This window comes from Scyliorhinus torazame, chromosome 9 (assembly GCF_047496885.1).
Source record: "Scyliorhinus torazame isolate Kashiwa2021f chromosome 9, sScyTor2.1, whole genome shotgun sequence".
Classification (NCBI taxonomy): Eukaryota; Metazoa; Chordata; class Chondrichthyes; order Carcharhiniformes; family Scyliorhinidae; genus Scyliorhinus; species Scyliorhinus torazame.
The window spans coordinates 75,993,129-76,020,748 of record NC_092715.1 but is presented as its reverse complement, the minus strand read 5'-3'; the positions used below and the strand labels follow the sequence as shown (position 1 = coordinate 76,020,748).

At 46.3% G+C, this 27,620-nt stretch overlaps 1 protein-coding gene across 8 annotated transcripts in view; it reads right to left on the bottom strand.

Moving 5' to 3' along the window:
• Positions 1–27,620, bottom strand: part of zfyve16 (zinc finger, FYVE domain containing 16) — a 178,345-nt gene that overhangs the window by 24,521 nt on the left and 126,204 nt on the right. For all 8 annotated transcript variants that reach the window (XR_011949038.1, XM_072516164.1, XM_072516163.1 and 5 more), the window contains 4 exons: positions 17,421–17,571; positions 17,260–17,340; positions 9,745–9,907; positions 1,891–1,996 (listed from right to left, as the gene is read on the bottom strand). Coding sequence is in view for 7 of the 8 variants with exons in the window: in XM_072516164.1 (XP_072372265.1) it covers positions 1,891–1,996; positions 9,745–9,907; positions 17,260–17,340; positions 17,421–17,571 (501 nt within the window). In the remaining variant the exon portion in view is untranslated. The remainder of the gene's footprint in view (positions 1–1,890; positions 1,997–9,744; positions 9,908–17,259; positions 17,341–17,420; positions 17,572–27,620) is intronic.

The window sequence follows — 27,620 nt, the reverse complement described above, 5'->3', positions numbered from 1 at the left end:
GACTTGGTAATATAAAGTACAAAAATCTAGAAGTAGGATACAGTATAGAAAATAGAAGTAGGGTACAGTACAGAAAAGTCAAGAAAAAGGAATTCTGGGAGGTTATCAAATTTTGTTGCTTAATGCAGCAAAGAACTGTGACCTTGAAGGCAGTCAAAAACTACTCGGGTAAAAATGGAATATAGATGTCTCTCTCTACAGGGCGCCACGGTGGTTAACACTGCAGCCTCACAGCGCTGAGGACCCAGGTTTGATTCTGGCTCCAGGTCACTGTCGGTGTGGAGTTTGCACATTCTCCCCGTGCCTGTGTGGGCCTCACCCCCACAACCCAAATATGGTGGATTGGCCATACTAAATTGCCCCTTAATTGGAAAATAAAAATAAATATGTACATATATCTCTAGATAATAAATTAAGAACATGCTAAACAATTGAAACAAGTCCTGCTGTGCAATTTGACACATCTTCTGAGGAAGACAATTGTTTTCAATACAAATGAGGTTTCAGAGGGTGTAGTTTTCCTATTTAACTAGTGTTGTGGTTAAGGTTCAGTGGCAGCATTCTCCCCATGCCTGCGTGGGTTTCACCCCCACAACCCAAAGATGTGCTGGTTAGGTGGATTGGCCATGCTAAATTGCCCTTTAATTGGAAACAAATAATGGGGTACTTTAAATGAAAAAAAATGTCTCTCTCTACAAGATAGAACACAAAGCCTCGAGATACAGTAAGTCCTCACTTTAAATCATCCCTTTAAAGTAATTTTGTGCTGATATTGTTTATTATTTAGGGCCTTTTTTCGATTTGGGTTGTCATTTTCAGCTTTACGTCATATGCACCCTGGCCCTACTCTCCCCACGCTGCACTCTGAGTCAGCCACCGTCATGTTCTGATCCCAGAACCGCTGTTGCAGTCACAACAGGCCCAGGCTGGCCTCTTGAGAGGGAAGACAGCGAGGCCGGAGAACCAGACGCAGGAGTGCAGGGCAAGCAACTGGCTGCCAACTGGGTGACAAAGTGAAAGTAATCCAGGTAGGGCAGTCCATAAATGTCAGCAACGTGTCCAGGCTCTAATGAGAGAGAGAGAGAGACAGACAGAGTTGGAACGGGGAGAATGAGAGAAAAGAGTGGAAAGGGAAAGAGAGACAGACAGCCAGTGGGAAAGGAGAGTATGTGTGTGTGAAAGAAAAGTAAGCGAAAAGTTGAGCTGAGTTTCAGAAGTGCTGTAGGCTAGTTTGGGCAATTTTGAGTTACCTAATTTAAATGTATATAGTATTGCTGTTATAGTTAGTGATATATTCCAACTAGGAATTCACATTCCGTTTCACATTCTTCCACGTTGTGTGGTCTCACCCTCACAAACCAAAGACGTGCAGGGTAGGTGGATTGGCCATGCTAAGTTGCCCCTTATTTTGGAAAAAAAAGAATTAGGCACTCTAAAATGAATTCACATTCCTGCATATGTACAGTATAGCATTTTAACTTTTTCCCAAGCAAGAAATGTCCAAAAGAACCCAACTCTGGATCCCAATAGAATTCCAGGAGTGACTTAAAGTGGTGTTTTTCAGGAACGTAATCACAACTTGCTATGCAATGGTAAATATAAAGGGCACGACATAAATTTGTACGATTAGCAACCGCCACACAAATTATTCTTGGCTGGCTGAGAAAGACATGCTCATGCATGATCACAATGTTGGTGAAGATGATTTTGTGACCCAGCTCCATCACCACTTTTCTCGGAGAAAAGGTAAATGTCACCTTGAAAAACTGTTCAGGGCAATTATTCATTTGTTAAATGTATTGATGGTGGAAAGGATTAGAAATCTCACAAACACGTTGCTCAATTGTGCAATCTCAAGAGGTTGTAATATAGCTCTAAATAACCACTGACCTCTGTACACTTTACAACAATGCCAGCCATTTCAAACACATTTTCCTGCAGGATTTTGATGCTGGGAATGTCTTCCATGGACCGCCCATCAACAGGACTTATAACACTGGAAGTAGAGTTTTAACAAAGTTATTTTTGTATAATAATCATGAAAACAATTATGTACTCCAAGATTCATAGTGTAACGGTGAATATATTTAGTAAAAGGGGGATCTAACACCCCTGCTAGTCAAATGCTTATACCTCAAGGCCCTATTATCAACAAAACTTGTCAGCTAAGTTGCTTGTTTGTTAGAAAAACAGATAGTTCCCAGCTAGAAGATTACAAACAAGCTTTTGGGTGAAGGTTTAATAATAAACCTATGCAGGCAAGATCAGAATTCTAAAATAATGTTCTGTATACTGACTAATTGGATAAGCAGTGTATCTGTGACTTGGGAGTTGAGGGCTGTGTTACAATGTTCTTCCTATGAGAGCTGTGTTAGAGCTGCATCAGAGGAGAGTGCTCCTTGAGAGGTTTCTCTGGGGTAGTTTCCTTCATGATGGAATCATGAATAAACTATTGTAAACGGTTTCCGTGTCTCCTGTGGTTAGTGGGAAGAAGTCTACCACAACAATAGCACAAAAGGATAAATTTAAAAATTAACAAATCAAATCTCTACGCAGTCTTCAATCGGGCATTGTTATCACTAAATTTGAAAAAGCTAATTGTAGTGTAACTACACCATCAATGGAATCTGACTGGAGAGCACTGTTAGAACAGAAGAACTAGGAGCAGGAGTAGGCCATCTGGCCCCTCGAGCCTGTCCCCCATTCAATGACATCATGGCTGATCTTTTGTGGACTCAGCTCCACTTTCCGGCCCGAACACCATAACCCTTAATCCCTTTGCTCTTCAAAAAACTATCTATCTTTATCTTCAAAACATTTAATGAAGGAGCCTCAACCTCTTCACTAGGCAAGGAATTCCATAGATTCACAACCCTTTGGGTGAAGAAGTTCCTCCTAAACTCAGTCCTAAATCTACTTCCCCTTATTTTGAGGTTATGCCCCCTAGTTCTGCTTTCACCCGCCAGTGGAAACAACCTGCCCGCATCTATCCTATCTATTCCCTTCATAATTTTATATATAATTCCATAAGATCCCCCCTCATCCTTCTAAATTCCAACGAGTATAGTCCCAGTCTACTCAACCTCTCCTCGTAATCCAACCCCATCAGCTCTGGGATTAACCTAGTGAATCTCCTCTGCACACCCTCCAGCACCAGTACGTCCTTTCTCAGGGAAGGAGACCAAAACTGAATACAATGTAGCCACCTGGGTTCGCCACTTCCCAACTTAAAACGGAGATCCGCAAAGACTGCAGGGAAATTCAGTCAAGCCAGGCAAACACTAGCAGGTGCAAAGTTTCCTGTGTATTAGACTTTGCAGAAACCCAGACAGCACTGAAACTCACAGCCATCTGCATATTAATGAGCGAACCCCGGGAACAATTGAAACATTTAAGGTGAATAAGGCCAAGCCAGACTCCTCGGCGTCAGCAGGAGCCAAGACAAAGGAAAGCCAACGGACTCTCAGGGACCGCCCAGCGATCAGGGAACGGCTCCAGCATTGGAGAAATCGATCCAAGTGATCGGAACGCAGTCCAATCACTTGGAACCAGGTACGGGGTCCGCCCAAAAGGGCGTGAAGCCCCTGGGGACTATAGAGTCCCCAAGTTCAAATCGTTCTTGTTGCTTGGCAGGGTCACTCGGCAGCGAACCAACCCTTGACAGTGAACTACCTAAGCTGCCGCACCAACCAAGTAAGTCTCCAGTCAACGCACGCTACGAGATAGGCGCTCCTAGCTACCAGTCCATACCAGCTTTTGAATCCTGCAGGCTCAGAATCGAACGAAAGGCCATTTGTTCCCCTGACCTGGTGGGCCAGTTCCAAGCTAAGTATAGGCCTTTTAGTGTTAGAGATAGTCTAGTAAGTAGAGTTTTATGCATGAGTAGTGATTGACTGTGTATAATAAATGTGTTTTGATTTGAATCTTACTAATTGGTGTGTTGAGTTATTGATCAGTACTTGAACTTGAACCTCGTGGCGGTATCATAAGGATACCTGGTGACTCTAGAGCAAAGGTTGTAGAAACAGAGCAAATTGAGTAAAGATGCAACGGGCAACATTTAAGTCCCAACCAAAAGTTAGCAACAACAATACTCCAGGTGTGGCCTCACTAACACCTTATACAATTGCAGCGTAATCTCTCTAGTCTTAAACTCCATCCCTCTAGCAATGAAGGACAAAATTCCATTTGCCTTCTTAATCACCTGTTGCACCTGAAAACCAACTTTTTGCGACTCATGCACGAGCACACCCAGGTCTCTCTGCACAGCAGCATGTTTTAATATTTCATCATTTAAATAATAATCCCTTTTGCTGTTATTCCTACCAAAATGGATAACCTCACATTTGTCAACATTGTATTCCATCTGCCAGACCCTAGCCCATTCACTTAGCCTGTCCAAATCCCTCTGCAGACTTCCGGTATCCTCTGCACTTTTTGCTTTACCACTTATCTTAGTGTCGTCTGCAAACTTGTACACATTGCCCTTGGTCCCCAACTCCAAATCATCTATGTAAATTGTGAACAATTATGGCCCCACACTGATCCCTGAGGGACATCACCAGCTACTGATTGCCAACCAGAGAAACACCCATTAATCCCCACTCTTTGCTTTCTATTAATTAACCAATCCTCTATCCATGCTACTACTTTACCCTTAATGCCATGCATCATTATCTTATGCAGCAACCTTTTGTGTGGCACCTTGTCAAAGGCTTTCAGGAAATCCAGATATACCACATCCATTGGCTCCCCGTTATCTATCACACTGGTAATGTCCTCAAATAATTAGTTAGGCACTACCTGCCCTTTATGAACCCATGCTGCGTCTGCCCAATGGGACAATCTCCATCCAGGTGCCTCGCTATTTCTTCCTTGATGATAGATTCCAGCATCTTCCCTACTACCGAAGTTAAACTCACTGGCCTATAATTACCCGCTTTCGCCTACCTCCTTTTTAAACAGTGGTGTCACGTTTGCTAATTTCCAATCTGCCGGGACCACCCCAGAGTCTAGTGAATTTTGGTAAATTATCACTAGTGCATTTGCAATTTCCCTAGCCATCTCTTTTAGCACTTGGGATGCATTCCATCAGGGCCAGGAGAGTTGTCTACCTTTAGCCCCATTAGCTTGCCCATCACTACCTCCTTAGTGATAACAATCATCTCGGCTGTTTAGCACAGGGCTAAATCGCTGGCTTTGAAAGCAGACTAAGGCAGGCCAGCAGCACGGTTCGATCCCCGTAACAGCCTCCCCGAACAGGCGCTGGAATGTGGCGACTAGGGGCTTTTCACAGTAACTTCATTTGAAGCCTACTTGTGACAATAAGCGATTTTCATTTCATTTCAAGGTCCTCACCTGTCATAGCCTCATTTCTATCAGTCACTGGCATGTTATTTGTGTCTTCCACTGTGAAGACCGACCCAAAAAACCTGTTCAGTTCCTCAGCCATTTCCTCATCTCCCATTATTAAATCTTCCTTCTCATCCTCTAAAGGACCAATATTTACCTTAGCCACTCTTTTTTGTTTTATATATTTGTAGAAACTTTTACTATCTGTTTTTATAATCTGAGCAAGTTTACTCTCATAATCTATCTTACTCTTCTTTCTCGCTTTTTTAGTAGCTTTCTGTTGCCCCCTAAAGATTTCCCAGTCCTCTAGTCTCCCACTAATCTTGGCCACTTTGTATGCTTTTTCCTTCAATTTGATACTCTCCCTTATTTCCTTAGATATCCACGGTCGATTTTCCCTCTTTCTACTGTCCTTCCTTTTTGTTGGTATAAACCTTTGCTGAGCACTGTGAAAAATCGCTTGGAAGGTTCTCCACTGTTCCACCATAAAGTCTTAGCTCCCAGTCTACCTGAGCTAACTCGTCTCTCATCCCATTGTAATCTCCTTTGATTAAGCACAAAACGCTAGTGTTTGATTTTACCTTCTCACCCTCCATCTGTATTTTAAATTCCACCATATTGTGATCGCTCCTTCCGAGAGGATCCCTAACTATGAGATTATTAATCAATCTTGTCTCATTACACAGGACCAGATCTAGGACCGCTTGTTCTCTCGTCGGTTCCATTACATACTGTTCTAGGAAACTATCGCGGATACATTCTATAAACTCCTCCTCAGGCTACCTTGACTGACCTGGTTAAACCAATCGACATGTAGATTAAAATCCCCCATGATAACTGCTGTACCATTTCTACATGCATCAGTTATTTCTTTGTTTATTGCCTGCCCCACCATAATGTTACTATTTGGTGGCCTATAGACTACCCTATCAGTGACTTTTTCGCCTTACTATTCCTTTTTTAAAAAAAACTATTTTTATTCAAATTTTTACATATTTTCAACAAACTCCCCCCTTACAGAAATAAGAAAAAACAAAGAACACATAAATAAACATCTTATAGCTATGTCACGTATTCCCCCAATATACAAGCCCCCCATTAAACGATAATAAACACAGTAGTAAACACAAAGTACCCCCCCCCCCCCCCCCCAGGTTGCTGCTGTCCACCTCCTAACGCTCCGCTAGAAAGTCTAGGAACGGTTGCCACCGCCTGAAGAACCCTTGCACAGATCCTCTCAAGGGAAATTTTACTCTCTCCAATTTAATGAACCCTGCCATGTCGCTGATCCAGGCTTCCACGCTTGGGGGCCTCGCATCCATCCACTGTAGCAGAATCCTCCGCCGGGCTGCCAGGGACGCAAAGGCCAGAATACCGGCCTCTTTCACCTCCTGCACTCCCGGCTCGTCCGATACCCCAAATAGTGCGAGCCCCCAACTCGGCTTAACCCGGGTGTTTACCACCTTAGACACTGTCCTCGCAACCCCCCTCCAGAACCCATCCAGCGCTGGGCACGCCCAGAACATGTGGCCGTGATTTGCTGGGCTCCCCGAACACCTCACACACCTGTCCTCTACTCCAAAAAAACGACTCAGCCTTGCCCCAGTCATGTGTCCCCGGTGCAGAACCTTAAATTGTATCAGGCTAAGCCTGGCGCAAGAGGAGGAAGAATTTACCCTACCCAGGGCGTCCGCCCACATACCCTCGTCTATCTCCTCCCCCAGCTCCTCCTCCCATTTACCTTTCAGCTCCTCCTCCGAGGCCTCCTCCTCCTCCGGCATCTCCTGGTAGATCGCCGAGACCTTGCCTTCTCCAACCCACACCCCCGAGAGCACCCTATCCTGGATCCTACGTGCTGGCAGCAGCGGAAATTCCCTCACCTGCCGTCTTACTCGCCTTACTATTCCTGATTTCCACCCAAATGGATTCAAACTTATCCTCCATAGCACCAGTCATCCCTTACTATTGCCCGGATGACATCCTTAAATAACAAAGCTACACCACGTCCCTTACCATCCACTCTGTCCTTCCGAATAGTTTGATACGCTTGGATATTTAACTCCCAGTCTTGACCATCCTTTAACCATTTTTCAGTCATGGCCACTAAATCATAGTCATTCACGATGATTTGCGCCATCAACTCATTTACCTTATTCCGAATACTACGAGCATTCAGGTAAAGTACACTTATGTTGGCTTTAATACCTCGGTTTTGAATCTTAATACCCTCAATCAGTAACCTCTCCTAAGTTATATTTCCTCTTAACTTTTCTCCTAATTTTCCTTGTCGTTGAACCCATATCTTCATGTAACAATCTGCCGCGTTGCTTACCATTTATGTTTTTACTTCTCGTTTTATTCCTTTTAGTATTACTGGGCCTATTCACTGAACTCCCCTCAGTCAGTACCTTGTACTGTCGCCCTTTTTGATTTTTGACTCTGGCTTCTCTGCCTTACACTTTCCCCCTGACTGCTTTTTGTTTGTGTCCCTGTTTTACTACCTTCCGACTTCCTGCATTGGTTCCCATCCCCCTGCCACATTAGTTTAAACCCTCCCCAACAGCTCTAGCAAACACCCCCCCCAGGACATCGATTCCAGTCCTGCCCAGGTGCAGACGGTCTGGTTTGTACTGGTCCCACCTCCCCCAGAACCGGTTCTAATGCCCTAGGAATTTGAATCCCTCCCTCTTGCACCATCTCTCGAGCCACGCATTCATCCTCTCTCTCCTGGCATTCCTACTCTGACTAGCTCGTGGCACAGGTAGCAATCCTGAGATTACTACCTTTGAGGTTCTACTTTTTAAGTTTATCTCCTAACTCCCTGAATTCAGCTTGTAGGACCTCGTCCCGTTATTTACCTATATCGTTGGTGCCTATGTGCACCACGACAGCTGGCTGTTCACCCTCCCCCCCCCAGAATGTCCTGCAGCCGCTCCGAGACATCCTTGACCCTTGCACCAGGGAGGCAACATACCATCCTGGAGTCTTGATTGTGTCCGCAGAACTGCCTGTCTATTCCCCTATCACAAAAGCCCTGCCATTCTTCTTCCTGTCCTGCTCTGCAGCAGAGCCAGCCACGGTGCCATGAACCTGGCTGCTGCTGCCTTCCCCTGGTGAGCCATCTCCCTCAACAATATCCAAAGCGGTATATCTGTTTTGCAGGGAGATGACCACAGGGGACACCTGCACTGCCTTCCTACTCTTGCTCTGTCTTTTGGTCACCCATTTTCTATCTCCCTCAATAATTTTCACCTGCGGTGTGACCAACTCGCTAAACGTGCTATCCACAACGTCCTCAGCATCACGCATGCTCCAAAGTGAGTCCATCCGCAGCTCCAGAGCCGTCAAGCGGTCTAACAGGAGCTGCAACTCGACACACTTCTTGCACGTGAAGGAGCCAGGGACAGTGGTCGTGTCCTTGAGCTTCCACATCGCACACGAGGAGCATGACACGGGTCTGGGATCTCCTGCCATGTCTTAAACCTTTGGTTAACTTATACAACTACAATTCCAAAAAAAAAAACGAAGAAAAAATAAATAAATATAAACTACTTACCAGTGATAAAAAGCCCCCCCCCCTCCCCCAGTACCTCCTCCCCACCTAGCTTCAAATTCCCAAACTCACTCTTTGCTGTGTCTCACTCTTGGCTGTGTCTTCTCTGGCTCACTGGGAGTGAATTACACAAGTTGCTCTTTTAAATTGGCCTGAGTTGACTCCCCCCCCCCCCCCCACCACCTGCTTTTAGATCAAAGTAGATTAAGGTGACTGACACTTAACTGCCAACCAGTTATGTGAGTGGGTGGGGCAGCCCTTGTTAACCTTGACTGCACAATTCTAGATTAATTTATATTCCTTAAATTTAAAAAGGAACAGTCTTACCTATTGAATTCAATTCCCACCTAGCTTCAAATTCCCAAACTCACTCTTTGCTGTGTCTCACTTTGGCTGTGTCTTCTCTGGCTCACTGGGAGAACTCACTGGGAGTTGTGGTGCACATTTAACTTGAATAGTCTAACTTCTTGTATGCCTTGGTGATAGTTACACAGTATCATTTGTAAATTTCTCAGTAGGCCATAGAATGGTGCAAAGTGAACAAAAAAACAAAAGCAGCTTTGAAGCTCCATCTGGTCCTTTCCCTCTTTTTCAGTCCCCCTTGTAGGCATCAATCCAATCTAAAACCAAAATCTTATTGCAATTCTCTCGAAGTCTGGATTTGATTTTGGTTAAACCTCTCAATTTGCCCCAAGAAATTCACAGATTGCAAAATGTTTCATGAATTCCTACTGTCAAAAGTTGCTTTGACATTCTACAGGCAGACTATTTTGCAAATGAGTGACACCACAAAAAGGTTAACACTGTTCAAAAGGTTACTATAACACGAAAAATCATACCCTTTATTTACAGGTTCGTCACCATCCACCCACTGAATATTTACAAATTCTCTTCTGTCATCTGGATCCAACTTTCCACAAATAATTTGAAAGTCTCTCTTTTCCCTTAGAGCTCGTCTTAAACCCTCCATGGTTTCTGGGGTAATCTGTACCATAAGTCCATCTGTAATCAGAATCAATCTCATTAAAGGAATGAGAAAATAAAAAATTTGGGTCAACAGATCAGGAAACAGAAATCAGACTCTTAGATTCAATTGAAAGCTACAGAATAATTTTTAAAACAAATTTGATGCAGTGTTGAACTTCGCTGGGGTAATTAATAGCCAAAATAGTTAAACAATCAGAATTATTTTGATTTGTTGGAAAACCAAAAATGGCATCAAATAAGCAGATGCTTCTTTTAAGATTGATTGCTGTTAGCAATATTTGGTTCCATGGAAGAAATCAGAGCTTAATTTGAAAACTTTGCATTGTACTACATTATGATGAATAGTTTGTCTAACAAACCTTGAGGTGATGGGCAAGGGAAACAAATGTCACCCACAAACAAATTGGAACTTATTGGTCGTTGATTGCTCACAAAGTGATAGTCTTTATCATAAACCTTGGCTGGTTTTTACTTTCTTCACCATTTTGTTTAACAGAAATTGCACATGCTGTAGGTATTTGTACATCATATTTGTACGAGGTGGCGTTGCAGATATCATACATAAAACATAGACTGCCAACCTCTGATGATCACAACGAGTATGTCAGTGGGAAAATAAAATATATGTATATAACCCAAATCATATTTCTAATCTTATTACATATTTAACTAATTTACATATTTAACTAAGAGGGTGGTTGAAATCTGGAGCTCAATGCCTGAAAAGATGGTAGAGGCAGGAACCCTCAACTTTTAAGTAGCATGTAGATCAGCACTTGAAATGCCATTGCATACAAGTCTACAGACCAAGTGCTGGAAAATAAGATTAGAATAGGAAGATGTTTGATGGTTGGCATGGACGTGATGGGCCGACGGGCCTCTTTCCCTGCTGTAAAACTCTATTACTCTATCCAGTTAAAACTAAGTTTCTTGATCTTTGGCTTTTATAATTTATTGAAAGTAATGGCGATTCCTCTACCAGAGGCCAATTGCCCACCAATCAACACTCTTTTCATACAGTATAAATTGCTTTCCCCTTATATTGGTATTCTTGGGAGTGTCCTGATGAGTGCAAGATGAAAAGCTTTAGCACGTCTCTTCTTTTCAGCTCTCTACTACCTAATGACTATTTAATGAAAATTCTTTTGATTTATAGATTCTTCCAATAAATCTTTTGTATAGTGTGAACCTATTTAGTCTATTTTAATGAAAAAATGCAAAGTTCGTCTTATGCCCATATTTAAAATTTGTAGCAAATTGTTGGAGTGGGAAGAGATAAAGAGAAAGAGCATGAGTATGCTGGTGTACAAGAGATTCTTTTAAAATTTGATGTATCAACTCAACTGCCAGTATCTTATAAAACAATGCGCTGGCATGTGGAAAAAATCCACAGTATCGACCAAATTGGAAATACAAGTAACACAAATAGTTTAACTGCATGCAAATTAGTGAACTGATTTTGTTAAATGTAGTGTTTCAATGCAGTATTCCATTGTCTCATTTTTATTCAACTAATGAACTTTGCAAACTTTTACGTAAAAGTCTAAAATCACAGTATAAATTACCATCAGCAAAGAGAACTAGAAAACATGAATGCAAATCAGTGGAAGGATAAAATTGGAAACAGAAAGCATAAAGAATCAGATACTTGGTGTACAGAAGGTGGTCATGTACTTCATCATAGCAGCTGGCATTTGCTAGAATAATCTAAAACTAATAGCACAACTCTACCCTGTTATAGCATCTTTTTTTTGAAAAGGTTAAGTGTAAAGTGTTAATGGAAAACATGCTAATGAATGATGTAGACTATGATACAGAGGTCATGAGCTAGAGACATTGGACAGCAGGCAGGCAACTCTTCAAGATGTGCCTACTCAGGAATAAAAAAAAATCGACATCTCATTCACTTACACATGGCTACAGTTCCACTTTGCAAGGTCTGGCATGTTCCTCAAGCATGGATGCAGTGCTAGTGGCACCAATCTAAGCAACAATTGGTGCTAAACATCCACAGCCTGTGAAAACAACAATTTCCAGATGGACCGACATCTCAAGTGTGCCTCAGCAACACCCTCGCCGAAGAAGGGTAACGATGGCGGGAATGTACAATCATTCACTGCCCCTATTTTGCAACCAGAGCCCTAACAGAAACTAATGAAGGCATGCCACTATTGAGAAAGAGGTACTGGCAGTTGCATCGGCCATTGAATGGCTCTCGAATTATCTGATTGGCTGGCTCTTCCCTGTAGAAGCTGACCACAAGCACCTCATTACCCTCCTGACTTGCACGGAGCTTATTAAAATGCCACTAGGCATTCACAATTTTGTCTTCGCTTGATACGGTATCAATACACAGCCACCCATGTTCCAGGGAAGTCACAAACCACAGCTGTTGCTCCCTCCAAAGCTATGGTAGACCAAGCTATCACCTTGGATTTCACATTTGTCTCAGCGACTGCAATGAGCCTACTGCCCATCTCCGACACAAAGCTCCAGGATGTTCAATGCGCCCAAAAAGAGGAGGCCGAATGCACTCCCCTCCAAGTGTGTTCTAAATATAGCCATGCAGACTGCCTCATCCGTAATGCCATGAGCAACACAGCCAGTTGACCATAGTAGTTGACTTCTTGATTTCGGACCACTGTTAGATCATTCCACGGTTCACACAAAAAGACATTCTCCACTGACTTATTGGAGGCCACTTAAGCATTAATAAGTGCATAGCACAAGCTCTGCAACCTGTGTGGTGGTCGAACATCACAGGCAGTTTGAGATTTTCTGCCACATCTGTTGCATTAAATAGTCCGACACACAATGAACTTACATTTTCACAATGGCCATGGCAGTAGGACTTGGCTTCCTAGGATTCCAAAGCAAGACATACCTCAAGGCTATAGATCACTACTCTAGATGGCTAGAAGTAGTTAAACTCCATGCAGCAACAGCAGAGTCTGTGATAAGGGTGTTCCTGACCATTTTATATATGCTTCTGGATGAAATCACTTCTGATAACGGCCCCCAATTTGCAAATGATCAATTCCAGAAGCTGACTGCTGACAATAGGATCACTTATATCCCTTTTCATCCTCAAGCCAACAAGGAGGCTGAGCAAGCAATCAGGATCAACAAAGATCTGCGGCGTCATTCTCCGACCCCCCGCCGGGTCGGAGAATGGCCATTGGCCGCCGTGAATCCCGCCCCCGCCGAAGTCTCCGGTACCGGAGATTGGGCGGGGGCGGGAATCGGGCTGCGTCGGTTGGCGGGACCCCCCGCTGGATTCTCCGGCCCGGATGGGCCGAAGTCCCGCCCAGAAATTGCCTGTCCCGCCGGCGTAAATCAAACCTGGTATTTACCGGCGGGACCAGGCGGCGTGGGCGGGCTCCGGGGTCCTGGGGGGCGATCTGACCCCGGGGGGTGCCCCCACGGTGGCCTGGCCCGCGATCTGGGCCCACCGATCCGCGGGCGGGCCTGTGCCGTGGGGGCACTCTTTCCCTTCCGCCTCCGCCACCACCATGGCGGAGGCGGAAGAGACTCTCCCCACTGCGCATGTGCGGGAAACTAACAGCGGCCGCTGACGCTCCCGCGCATGCGGCGGGAAACTGACAGCGGCCGCTGACGCTCCCGCGCATGCGCCGCATTTCCGCGCCAGCTGGCGGGGCAACAAACGCCATTTCCGCCAGCTGGCGGGGCGGAAATCCCTCCGGCGTCAGCCTAGCCGCTCAATGTTGGGGGCTAGGCCGCCAAAGATGCGGAGCATTCCGCACCTTTGGGCCGGCGCGATGCCCGTCTGATTGGAGCCGTCTTTGGCGCCAGTCGGCGGACATCGCGCCGTTGGGGGAGAATTTAGCCCCTGATGTCCCAGAATCCAGACTGGCATTCGCCATATTGCATTAATGAACCACGATTTTAGCTAATGGGTTCTCTCCAGGTGAATTGCTCATGGGCCAACATCTAAAAATGCGTACTCCTCTATTCTTCCGAATCTTTAACCTAATGTCGAACCTGCTGACTGTACGAGGGTGAAAGGGCGGGAGTCAAGCCACCATGAAAAACAATAAGTCCCAACATAGGTCCAAAACCCTACTACCCTTTGCATACATGGGGTAGGCCATTCAGCCCTTCTGGCCTGCTCTGCAAAATCTAGGTCAGAGAGTTCGGATCCATCATTGTAAGGCAGAAGGATTCATCCTCATCAGAATGGGGCACCTGTGCTCATATTTGGTCCGGATACTGTCTGGTACCTTCTGACCTTCCAGAATCCAGTCCCAGAATGCTGACTCCATGGGGCAGTCACAACAACACAGCCTAGAAGATAGGTAAAGACTCCACAGAGAGTTAGGTGGATTGGCCATGATCAATTACCCTTAGTGTCCAAAATTGCCCTTAGTGTTGGGTGGGGTTACTGGGTTATGGGGATAGGGTGGAGGTGTTGACCTTGGGTAGGGTGCTCTTTCCAAGAGTCTGTGCAGACTTGATGGGCCGAATGGCCTCCTTCTGCACTGTAAATCCTATGAATCTATGATTAACCCTTAACCAGGAGCAGGGTGGGGCATAGGAAAAAGGTGGTCCAGAACAAAAGTGATGTAAATAGCCCAAAAGCAAATTTGGTGTAAATGGTTTGACTGTTAACAGTTATTAAAAAGTAGATATTTTGGATTGTGGAGGGGGCAGTTAATACAGTGTTTTTCAAACTTTTTTTCCCAGGACCCATTTTTACCAACCGGCGGAACTTTCGTGAGACATGCCGGATTATGTTCGCGACCCACGCCGGTCAACCTTTGCAACAAACCATTATTTCTTACTTTTAATGCGGCAGGTAGGCCTTAATGTTCTATGTTCTATAGTGTAGATGGGCTTTAGAGTGGTTTTACAGGTCGGCGCAACATCGAGGGCCGAAGGGCCTGTACTGCACTGTAATGTTCTATGTTCTTGGTCCTCACGATCTCTCTTGTTTCGTCATTCAATGTTACATTTTTGCTAAGAACTTCAACTGACGATTTAAGTTCTTGCTGAATGCTTTGAAAAAAATCAAGAAGTTTGTCCTCGAACTATCCATGCATAGTCTTCAAATGCCTTTGAAGATTTGAGCGTTTTAAACTTTGTTTGTCAGTACTTCCCTGCATATAACATACGGGCTTTTACATTCTGATTTGCATTGGCACAATTAAAGCCATACCTCAAGAAATCATCTTTATACTACTTTGTTCCCGATTTCAGTTTCTTCTTAATTGTTTGATCACCAGATGCCCTGGAGCTCGGGACACAGCTCACACCAGCACTGCTTTGTCCCTGCATGGGCTCTCCTAAGAAGTTCTTTCCAGCAGATTTAGTTGTGAGATCCTGGTCCGTTTGTATCTCTGGCCCTCTCAATCTTATTACAAAATGACCCATCTTCAGTTCTTCACACAGTCCTGTTGCTTTCTTGCTGGCAGCTACAAAATGGAGCAATCTCACCTCTATGATTTTTCACCCAAAGCATTGACATGCCGGACACGTGACCTTCTCTCTGTCGCTGCCTCTGGCGGAAAGATTCATTGTTCATATTTAAAGGTCGGTTGCGGCTGGCATTCTTTTTTTTTTTTTACTTTGAAACTTTATTTCGAACACCTAAATTTTACAAATTTGTGACTTTTTACTGCTAAAAATTAAAACAACTTCAGTTGAACATGTGCATCCTTACATTTACACACAAACTTTGTTTTAAATATATTCCCATTTATATATATCCCAGGGAGATGAACTAACTTGTCAAACACACACAATGTCGCACTATCTCTTACTGGTTTCACTTCATTGCACTATCCAAACATCCAAGTCACCTTCTGCTCCATTCTCACCAAAAGCTCTGACTTCCTGCTTTCCAGAGAGTGTCGACACAAAGTGATGACTGTAGGTTTCTTCCAGTGTTCCCATATGTCAGCCCCCTTGACTGGCCTTGTTTAATCAGTATTCCGACAAACCTGGCCTGGCTTCATCTCACTGTATCCAACCCAGTCACAGGGTGAGCAATAGATCGGAGCTCCATGCTGGTGCCACCCTGTTAGCATCATGTCCACGTGGACGCCCGTCAGCCCAAGTCCGTCCATGTCTCTCTCTCCTCTCTTCCCCACACACACACACACACACACACACACACACACACACACACACACACACCACTCTGCGCGCAGTGACCAGCACACAGCCCAGCCTCGCGCTGCCCACCCCCTCAAACACGCAACCAATTGGGGACTGCCCACGGACGGCATTCTTAAAAGCCGCGATCGGGAACGCCACAACCGATCACTCCATGGCCCACCTGCGGGTCGCAACCCTGAGTTTGAAAAATCCAGAGTTAATAGAGTACAAATGCTAATCAGGGATGTAGACGATGTTGCAACTGTGCCATCAGAAGGCACATGCTGGAGACTCTGTACAGCAGATAAGCAACTCAAGAGGAGATGTGCCTGTTCAATTACCCACCTTGTACATATTATACATACCAGAGTCTGCCCACAGTTTCTCTTCGCATGATTCTAAACCTGGAAATTTGCTCAAATATGGTAGCAATGATGGTGGCATACTAAGCAACGACTGGTGCCATACAACGAGCACCCACAGTCCACAACGGCAACAGGCAGACAGACATCTCAACTCGCAAGGGCTTCTCAACAACAGCCTTACCCAAGACGGATAGTGATAACGGCACTGCATAACACGACCCCTACTCCATTTCCAAGCCTTAAGACCCGCTGAAAGACGTGGCACAATAACGTTTTGAAGTACCGAGCAGCCTCCTGTCTCTTTACCAAACACAGCAACCCCGCGTCAGTTCATTCGTTTATTGTGTTGGGCCAACCATTAACCATATCATTAGCACCCAGAGACTCAACAAAACCTCTGCAGACTTCGACTCCGCACTGAAAGCTTCATGGAAGCCCACTAGGCGTTACTAAGATTGTTCACTGTTCAGGGCAGTTATAACTACAGCTCTCACAAATCAAAGGTAGTAGTTGACTTATTTCTTACTACTCTGTGCCCTGCAGCTAGTCCTCGCCAATGGAAGCTCACAACAGACGATTACCTCAGTCAGGCTGTCCCAACCTTGCAAGTTCAGCCCACCAACCACGACACACTGAGGCATCAACAAGGCCCATTCATCTTGCAGGGCCACATGTGATAGCCCCACCTACACCAACGCCCACCAAACTGGTGGGGCAAAGCGTTACAGATAATTTATAGAGCCATTTAAAATGTAATTGGACATAAAAGAATTAAACATACAAAGGCTGCAAAGTGTAACACAGTCTAAATATCAGCACAATTGGACTTTCCTTACAATCTGAACTACAGACAATAGCTTTGTATTTAACGATTTGTTTTCTTACCTTCCACGATACTGGATTTAGCGATAAAGCCAGAGGTAGTTTTCAGAGCTCCATTAAATACCACAAAGGAGGCTCCTGTAACTACAGCACATTAGAAAACATAAATTACTGCACATTGAGCTTTGCAGTGTTCCCCAATTTCCAGCAAAAATGCAAATTACCTTCCCTGGACTTCCCAGCAATAGTATTTGCCTGCGTTTGATAATTTTTATCGTCATTCTGTATGCAGACCAGGTGCGAGTCAGCATCCAAACTAAAACATGTCCCCATGGTAATCACATGTTCATTAGAAGAGGTTACTACCTTCATGATCTGAGAAATAGGAACAGATAATCTTTGAATGACAAATATTCTTGGTAGGTATCAGTCATCGCCAGTCTTAACACAATACAGAATGGATGTGAAGATACCCAATTGCACAAGGGCTTATTGAAAAAAAGAAATCCAAGAAAATAAAGCATGCACAGGAAACAAACAGAATGAAGTTATGAAACAATTGCTCGCCATTTCAATGTGAAGAATTTAAGTGGGGTATTCACACGTCTTACGTGGTTAAAGCCGTGCACATTAAACATTAAATTTGTATTTCTTGTCATGGGAGTGTCCCTTTAAGAAATGTTTTTGTCTTATCACATGGCTTCAATGATGTCATTGTGTGTGTGGAGCTGGGCTGTGGCTCTGGGAGTTGATTTTACATTCGCTTTTTGAGTTTGAACTGGCTTTGTTCTGCACAGGTTGAAAGAAGGTTTTTTCTCTATCTGCATTTTAAAAGCGGTTTCCAGACTGCTTGATAACTTGAAAAGAAATAACTGTTTTCCGGAAGAAATTCAAATCTGCTGTTTTGGAATGGAAACAGGAGCATCCATACCAGGTCTTGAGTGCTATGTGCTGGGTCATATCTTTGAAAAGGATTTTCTGGTTTATGGGCTCTTGTTGTTAAATTGGAACAGCTAAAGGGGGAATTTATACATAGAATACGGTATTGTGTGGGCTATTTTTGTTAGTAGTTGATAAAAATGCTTACTGTGTGTTCATAAAAATGTTAACTAAATTCGTAGAATAAACTTTGTTTTTGAGTAAAAGTGCTTAAGGCCTCTGTTGAACAACACCTGAAAGGTAGGCCCTTGTGCTCATCATAACCAAAATCAATAAACAGTTGTAGGTCAGGTGAACTCCATGATATACTTTGGAGTTTTCTAAACTCCATAACATTATTCGGAACTTTGAACATAAGAGGAAGAATGAAACAAACACCAAAGCTTTGTGAGTAGTCCGGGAGAGGTGACTGAATGCTTTGTTGGAAAGATGCAATTATAGAAAGGTTTTGATAGCTTAAAAGTGTTGTGTCCGCAGGACCGATTCTAGGAGGCACTGGCTGACACACTAAATGAGTTTTATTACCGACGTGTGTTCAGTACAGGCTGCTTCTTTACTCTGCAGTTACCCATGCTTGCGATCTGTGATGTCCTGCATATATCATTATACAGTGCTCATGTAGATACTCAGAAATCAATATAAATATATAACATAGATAAGCACGTACATGTTTAGGTAGGGAATAGAAGGGAAGCAGTAATAGTTGAGTGTATAGCCAACACGTCTGAAGTTGAAGTTTTTGACACCAGATGGAGTGGAGGAAGAGGGAACGCACAGGAGGCCAGAGTTGGCAGACTATATAGGACACAAAACTAGAGAAGGTTGGACAAAGACTTGCAGTTTGATTGGTTAATAGGGAACTGGTATTGGTCAACAAGGGAGTTAGAATCGGACCTTGCACAGGACAAATTCAGAAGGTAGAATTTGAAGAATTGTTATTTGTAGAAGAAAAGTTGGGTGTTAGCAAGGAGAACATTGAAGATTTTTTTTTTTGTTTCCTTTCTTTTTTTTAAATAAACAATTTTAATGAGCTATTTTTGGCAATACAAACAGCAACAGTATAAAAACAATGTACAAAGATCAACAAACATAGTGCAATCACTGACTCCCATCCCGCCGAGACCCGCCTAATTGACCCCTATTCTACGCTACCCTAACCCCAATCCCTGCTGACGATTAATTCTCCGCGAAGAAGTCGATGAATGGTTGCCACCTCCGGGTGAACCCCAATAGTGACCCTCTCAAGGTGAACTTAATCTTCTCTGGGCCGAGAAAGTTTGCCATGTCAGTTAACCAGGTCTCCGACTTCGGGGGCTTTAAGTCCCTCCAAGCTAGCAGTATCCGTCTCGAGCTACCAGGGAAGCAAAGGCCAGAACATCTGCCTCTTTCTCCTCCTGGATAACCGGGTCTTCCGACACCCCAAAAATCACCTCTGGACTCATTGCCACCCTTGTTTTCAATACTCTGGACATGACGTCCGCAAACCCCTGCCAATAACCCCCAAGTTGTGGACACGCCCAGAACATGTGGACATGGTTCGCTGGTACTCCCACACATTTTACACACCTGTGCTCCACCCCAAAGAATCTACTCATCCAGGCCACTGTCATGTGGGCCGGTGGACCACCTTGAATTGGATCAGGCTGAACCTTGCGCATGTTGCGGTCGCGTTGACTCTGCTCAACGCGTCCGCCCATAAGCCATCCTCCATCTCACCCCCAAGCTCCTCCTCTCACTCACGCTTCAGCTGCTCGGTCTGCGTCTCCTCTGCCCCCATAAGTTCTTTGTAGATGTCCGAGACGCTCCCCTCTCCCACCCATCCCCTCGACACTACCCTATCCTGGATCCCCCTTAGTGGCAGGAGTGGGAAGGATGATACCTGCCTGTGCAGAAAGTCCCACATCTGTAAATATCTAAATGTGTTCCCCCTTGCCAGCCCAAACTTCTCCTCCAGCGCCCTCAAGCTAGGGAAGCTCCCCGCTAAGAACAGGTCCCCTATCCTCTCAATTCCCGCCCTTCGCCATACTCGAAATCCTCCATCCAAGCTCCCCAGGGCAAACTGGTGATTGTCACATATTGGGGACCAGACCGATGCTACCACTGCTCCAGCATACCTTCTCCACTGACCCCAGATCCTCAAGGCCGCCACCACCATGGGGCTGGTGGAGTACCTCGCCGGTGGGAACAGCAGAGGTGCCGTTATCAACGCCCCCAAGCTGGTGCCCCTCCATGAAGCTGCCTCCATCCGCTCCCAAACCAACCCCGACCCCCCCCCCACCCACTTCCTTATCATGGCTATGTTAGCCGCCCATTTGGTAGGGCAAACACCCCCCTCCCCCCGATTCCTCTCGAGCATCACCTTCTTCACTCGCGGGGACTTACCCGCCCACACAAAGTCCAGGATGATTTTGTTAACCCTCTTAAAAAAGGACTGCGGGATGAAACTTGGTAGACATTGAAATACAAATAAAAATCTCGGTAGGACCATCATTTTGACCGTCTGCATCCTCCCAGCCAGCGACAGTGGCATCGCATCCCATCTCCGAAACTCGACCCTCATCTGCTCAACCAACTGGGACAAGATCAACTTGTGTAACCGGTCCCAGTCGTGTGTCACTTGTATCCCTAGGTACCTGAAACTGTCCCCCACTAACCTAAACGACAGCTGCCTCAGCCGACCCTCCTGACCCCTCGCCTGGATTACAAACATCTCACTCTTTGTCATATTTAGTTTACATCCCGAAAACCGGCCAAATTCCCCTCAAATCGCCATAATTTCACTCATCCCTGCCCCTGGATCTGATACGTATAAGAGCAGGTCGTCCGCGTACAGCGAGATCGTATGTTCCACCGCCCCTCTCCGAACCAGCCCCTTGAAGCTCTCAGAGCAAATGCCAGCAGCTCTATAGCTAACGCAAACACCAGCGGCTCTATAGCTAACGCAAACAGCAGTGGGGAGCGGGCGCATCCCTGTCATGTCCCCCGGTACAGTCTAAAATAGTCCGAGGTCGTCCTATTCGTCCTTGCGCTAGCCTCCGGGGCCTGGTATAACAGCCTAACCCAGTCCATAAAGCCCCTACCTAACCCAAATCGTCCCAGCACCTCCCACTCCACCCAGTCGAATGCCTTCTCCGCATCCATTGCCACAACTACCTCAACCTCCCTACTCTCCGGGGGCATCATAATCACATTGAGTAGCCTTCTTATATTGGCCACCAAGTGCCTGCCCTTGACAAACCCGGTTTGATCCTCCATAATCACATCCGGCACACAATCTTCAATCCTGGAGGTCAAAACTTTGACCAGCAACTTGACGTCCACATTAAGCAGCGGGATCGGCCTATATGACCCGCATAGCTCCAGGTTCTTGTCCCACTTCAATATTAACGAAATAGTGGCCTGTGTCATCGTCGGGGGCAGCACCCCTCTATCCCTTGCCTCATTAAAAACCTTGACCAGCAACGGCCTAAAATCCCCAAGAATTTCTTGTAGAATTCCACCGGATACCCGTCCGGCCCCGGGGCTTTACCCGACTGCATTGCCTTCAAGCCCTCAACTATTTCTTCGGCACTAATCGGAGCTCCCAGCCCATTTACCAGCTCCCTACCCACCCTTGGGACGGTAAGTCCGTCCAAAAAGCGTCTCATCCCCTCAGACCCCGTGGGGGGTTCCGAGCAAAAGAGCCTACTGTAAAAGACCCTGAACGCCCTGTTTAGCCCTGCCGAGTTCCCTACCAAGTTCCCATCCCCATCAACCCAGCCTCTCTATTTCCCTGGCCGCCTCCCTCTTCCCAAGCTGCTGTGCCAGCATTCTGCTGGCCTTCTCCTAGTGTTCGTAGAACGCACCCCTCGCCTTCCTAAGCTGCTCCACTGCCCTATCTGTAGACAGCACCCCGAACTCCACCTGCAGCCTCCGAGGTTTCCTTAAAAGCTCCACCCCCGGGGTCCCGCATACCTCCTATCTATCTGTAGGATCTCCTTAACCAGTCGGTCCGTCTCTGCCCTATCCATCCTGTCCCTATGAGCCCAGATCAACATCAGCTCCCCTTTCACCACTGCCTTCAACGCTGCCCAGACCACCGCTGCTGAGACTTCTCCCGTGTCATTAACCTGCAGGTAGTTCTGCATGCACTTCCTCAGCCTCTCGCACATCGCCTCATCTGCCAACAAGCCCACGTCCGACCTCCATTGCGGGCGCTGGAAGCTCTCCTTACTGACCTGCCGTTCCACCCATTGTGGGACATGATCCGAAATAGTGATGGCCGAGTACCCAGAGTCCACCACCCCCACCAGCAAATCCCTGCTCAATATGAAAAAGTCAATCCAGGAATAAACCTTATGAACATGCGAATAAAAAGAAAACTCCTCCCCATCGGCTGCCTAAACCTCCATGGGTCGATCCCCCCCCATCTGTTCCATGAACCCCATCAGTTCCCTGGCCATTGCTGGCGCCCTCCCCGTTTTCGAACATGACCGGTCCTGGCCGGGATCGATGACTGTATTAAAATCCCCTCCCATAACCAACTTGTGCGAGTCCAGATCAGGTATCTTCCCCAGCACCCTCTTTATGAATTCTACATCGTCCCAGTTTGGTGCATACACGTTCACCAAGACTACCTTCCTCCCCTCCAGCTTACCGCTCACCATGACATAACGGCCCCCCCCATCCAAGACTATACTGCCCACCTGAAATTGCACCCGCTTATTGATTAAAATCGCCACCCCTATAGTCTTGGTGTCCAGCCCCGAATGAAAGACCTGACTGACCCAACCCTTCCTTAGCCTGACTTGATCCGCCACTTTCAGGTGCGTCTCCTGCAGCATTACCACGTCCGCCTTCAGGGCCCTCAGATGCACGAACACACCTGCCCTCTTGACCGGCCCATTCAACCCTCTGACATTCCAGGTGATCAGTCTAGTTGGGGGGGGGGGGCACTGTGACCCCCCACCTCCCCTCTCCACCGATCAGCCATCCCCTTTCCAGGGCCCGCCTCCGTCCCATGCGCCGCGCCTCTATAGGCCCGCCTCCTGGCAGCCCCCACCCCCGACCTCCTCTCTGACCCGAATCCTAAATCCCTCCCTCGTCAGCAGAGTAAACCCCCCCCCCCCCGCAGCAACACCGCTTTGTAACCTAATCCTTGCCATATATTGATCATATACACCCCCCCCCCCCACCCCCACTGTGCTTCCGTAGACAAGCTCACCCAGCTAGCCTGGTGGCCCTCGCCTCCGCCACCAAGAAGTTTCCCACCTATTGTTCCCTCACTCCCCTCCCCCGCCCATCGAAACCACTTTCCTCATCAAACCGACACCAAACAATCGCCCAATTACCATAAGAGACAACCCAGAATGAAAAACCCCACCAAGAACCCCCTCATAGTGCAAATCCAAGTAATAAAAAGTAAAAAGCCCCATCAGCCACCCCCACCAAAACCCTATAGAAACCGAATAACTTTTACTTGCCCCATCTTCACCCAAACTCAAACGCAGAAGAAAAACAACAATCAAAACATATAAACATCACTCAGAAAAGTTACAACTTAAAACAAAAAGTTCTCAGTTCAGCACCAACCCTTTCTTCTTGGCAAAGTCCACCGCGTCCTCAGGCGACTCAAAATAATTGTGCGTTACCCAAAGACGCACCGGGTATAGCAGCCCAAATTTCACCTTCTTCTTGAACATGATCAACTTGATTGAAGCCTGCCCTCCTTCAGGCCACTTCCACGCTCAGTCCTGATAGACACGCAAAATGCTATTGTCCCATTTGCAGCTCCGCGTACGCTTGGCCCACTGGAGAACACACTCCTTGTCCAGAAGTCTGTGGAACCGGATCACCATCGCCCTTGGGGGGGGGGGGGGGGGGGGGGTTCCCTGGCAGCGGCTTCCTCGCCATCGCCCTGTACGCCCTGTCCACTTCCAACAGTCGGGGAAAAGCACCCCCCCAGAGGTTTCTGAAACATACTCACCACAAATGCGCCAGCATCAGCCCCCTCAGCCCCTTCTGGAAGACCGACAATTCTTACGTTCTGCCAGTGAGCTCTATTGTCCAGGTCTTCTACCACCTCCAGCAGCCATTTTTGCTGATTCTTCAGCATCCCCAACTCCAGCTCAACCACCGTTTGGTGCTCCTCCTGGTCCTCCAGCGCTTTCTCCAGTTTCTGAATCGTCCGATCCTGGGCATCCAGCCTGCGCTCCAGTCAATCGATCGATTCCTTTAGCGGGTCAAGACAGTCCCGTTTCTGTCTAGCAAAGCCCTCTTGAATGACCTGCATCAGCCCCTCCGTTGATGGCTGGGTGGTCGCAACAGGGGTCCGAACATCAGCCATACTGTCTTCAGCCGCAACCTCCCCTCAGCCCTTGCTGATCTTCTTATTTCTTCCTTTTCGATCCCTTGGGATTCTCCGTTCCATACACCAATGTGTGGATCCAGTACCCAATTATCTGCGCCTTTAAAGCCAGTACTCAAAACCGCAAAAAAGTCGGGGAAAAAGGTCCAAAAGTCCGGCCAGAGCGGGAGCCACCAATGTGCGACTGACTCCCTTCATAGCCGCCCAGAATGTTGAAGATCTTTAACTGAAAATTGGATCAACATTATTGATTGAGCTAGGGGCACAGATGGCTAGGGACAGGGTAGTGATGACTCCAGCAGAATGTAGTTTTGCAATGGAGAAAAGCAACCTTTTATTCTTCTGGGTGATCTTACAGTAGGAGAACTTAGCTGTGTATTGCTTGAGCTAAATCTGGTGGTGGATGGCTTTGGATGTGTCATTCATCTGGTGTCTGCGCCTAGTGCTTTGTCAAATGATTAGCCAGAGGCGAGAGAGTTTGGAGTTCAGAAACTCTATAAGCAGCTGCTGGGGTGAAAGAGGAAACTGAAGCACAGGGCAAGAGTTTATTTTCCAAAGGACATAGATGGGAGGATAATGGGATTAAAAACATACAAGGTGAGGAGTAAATGGTAATGAGAGGCATAGCTAGGAATATTCTCGGAGTTCAAGCATATTGAGCGGCAGTACAGTCTGATGATAGAGAGCCTATGCAATCAGGTTGGTATATTTATTATAGATCAGTGCCTACTTGGTGATCAGATAAGGAAGTTTGAAAGTTGGTGTGATAGACGTCATCTGTAATGTTGTCAGCCTAGCTGGTAGTTTTATCTCTGTATTATGATTTTAAAATAGTTATACAGAAACAGAGTACATCTGAAAAAAGGTGCCTTTCACTTCAAAGCATCCTGAATAGGTTTCAAACTTAGAACAGAAACTGTATTTTCCAAGTTCAAATTTTTAAAAAAGAATTCTGACAACAGAAAACAATTAGATGACTTCTGGTGATGGTGATGTTCTGAGAGGACGCACATCAGGTGGCTCTCCTCCGAACCGAGACAAAAAAAAGGCACTTTCAGTTGAATTTTGCCCAATATGAAGGGGAAAAAAATCCCTGCACAACTAAAGGAGGGTAACCGAGGAAAGATGCCAGCAAATGGGAGCTCAAGGGGCCGAAGAGACGGCAGAAGTGGCAAAACGTTCCATGACCAGCAGGCAAACGAGATAGGCTCACGAGGCAAAGGGGCCCCGACCACCCAGGAGAGAGGGTGGCCAACAACCCGACCATGGTGGAAATACCTAACATTGACACACACCGACTGATCATGGGAGGGGGGCGCGGCGCGACTTCAGGACCCTCTGATGGACCGATAAAACCCCAGAACGGGAAAAAGTCAGGCATGGCTAGGGAGCTGGGAACATTCATGGAGCAGATAGGGGCGTTGGACCCATGGCGGTTTCTATATCAACATCGAATGGGTGAAGTTGGAGTCGTCCTCCTCCTCCCTCCGTGCCCTCGCCATGGCAGCACTCCCACCCCCCCCCCCTGATGAAATACACATCCTGCCAATGGTAGTAGCAACAATAAAGACATGGAACCAAATGAGGCAGCATTTCAGTCTAATGTCCCCCATGGCCCCTATCTAGGGAAGTCACAAATTCCTTCCAGCCATTTTTGAAAAATGGAGACAGGACAGGGGAACGTTAGCAACCAGGGACCTTTACATAGCGGACAGACAAGGGACCTTGGGCGAACTGATGGAAGACCTGGAACTACCGACAGGACAAGAACTCAGAAATCTCCAAATCAAACACTTTCTCCGCAAGGGGACATCAAGGCACCCCAGAGCCCCAAGAGACACATGACTAGAGGAACTAATAAACACGGACAGCAAAGTGGGGGTGGGGTGGGAGATTCTGGAGCGAAGCACTGAGTAAGAGCAACTCCACCTCCTTCTGCGCAATGCTAAGCCTCATGCGGTTTAAAGTGGTGCATAGAGCACACCTAACCAGAACCTGAATGAACAAGTTCTTCCCAGAGGTGGAGGATAAATGCGAACAGTGCCAGGGAAGCCCAGCCAACCACACCCACATGTTCAGGGCTTGCCCCTGACTTGTCGTGTTCTGGTAAGCCTTCTTCGAGGTGACGTCAAAGGTTGTGGGGGTGAGGGTGGAGCCGTGCCCGAGAGTGGCAGTCTTCAGGGTATCGGACCAGCCAGAAATGCATATGAGGCCGATGCCCTTCTTTCGCTTCCTTAATTGCACACAGAGAATCCTGCATGGCTGGCGATCAGCAGCACCTGCAGACTGGCTGGCAGACCTGTCGGAATTTCTCCACCTGGCGAAGATTAAGAGCACCACTGAGATGTGGGGGCTATTCATCAACCTGTTCCAAAACATGTTCGAGAATAACAGCGACGAGGGAAAGGGGGGGGGATGTTAAAAAAGATGTAAATAATAAAACAATTAGGTTTAGCATGCAATAGTTACAACTATTATGCATCTTCCTGAATGATCACTGCCAACAGACATGGTTGCAGGGGGTTCAGGACTGGCATTTAAGCATCCAGGGATTCACAACCTATCGAAAAGATAGGGAGGTGGGCAGAGGGGGCGGGGTTGCCTTGTTAATTAGGAATGAAATTAAATCAATAGCACTAAATGATATAGGGTCAGATGATGTGGAGTCTGTGTGGGTAGAGTTGAGGAACCACAAAGGCAAAAAAATCATATTGGGAGTTATGTACAGGCCTCCTAACAGTGGTCAGGACCGGGGGCACAAAATGCACCACGAAATAGAAAGTGCATGTCAGAAAGGCAAGGTCACAGTGATCATGGGGGACTTCAATATGCAGGTGGACTGGGTAAATAATGCTGCCAGTGGACCCAAGGAAAGGGAATTCATTGAATGTTTACAGGAGGGCTTTTTGGAACAGCTTGTGATGGAGCCCACGAGGGAACAGGCCATTCTGGACTTAGTGTTATGTAATGAGCCAGACTTGATTAAAGATCTTAAAGTAAGGGAGCACTTAGGAGGCAGTGATCATAATATGGTAGAATTCAATCTCCAATTTGAAAGAAAGAAGGTAGAATCAGATGTAAAGGTGTTACAGTTAAATAAAGGTAACTACAGGGGCATGAGGGAGGAACTGACAAAAAT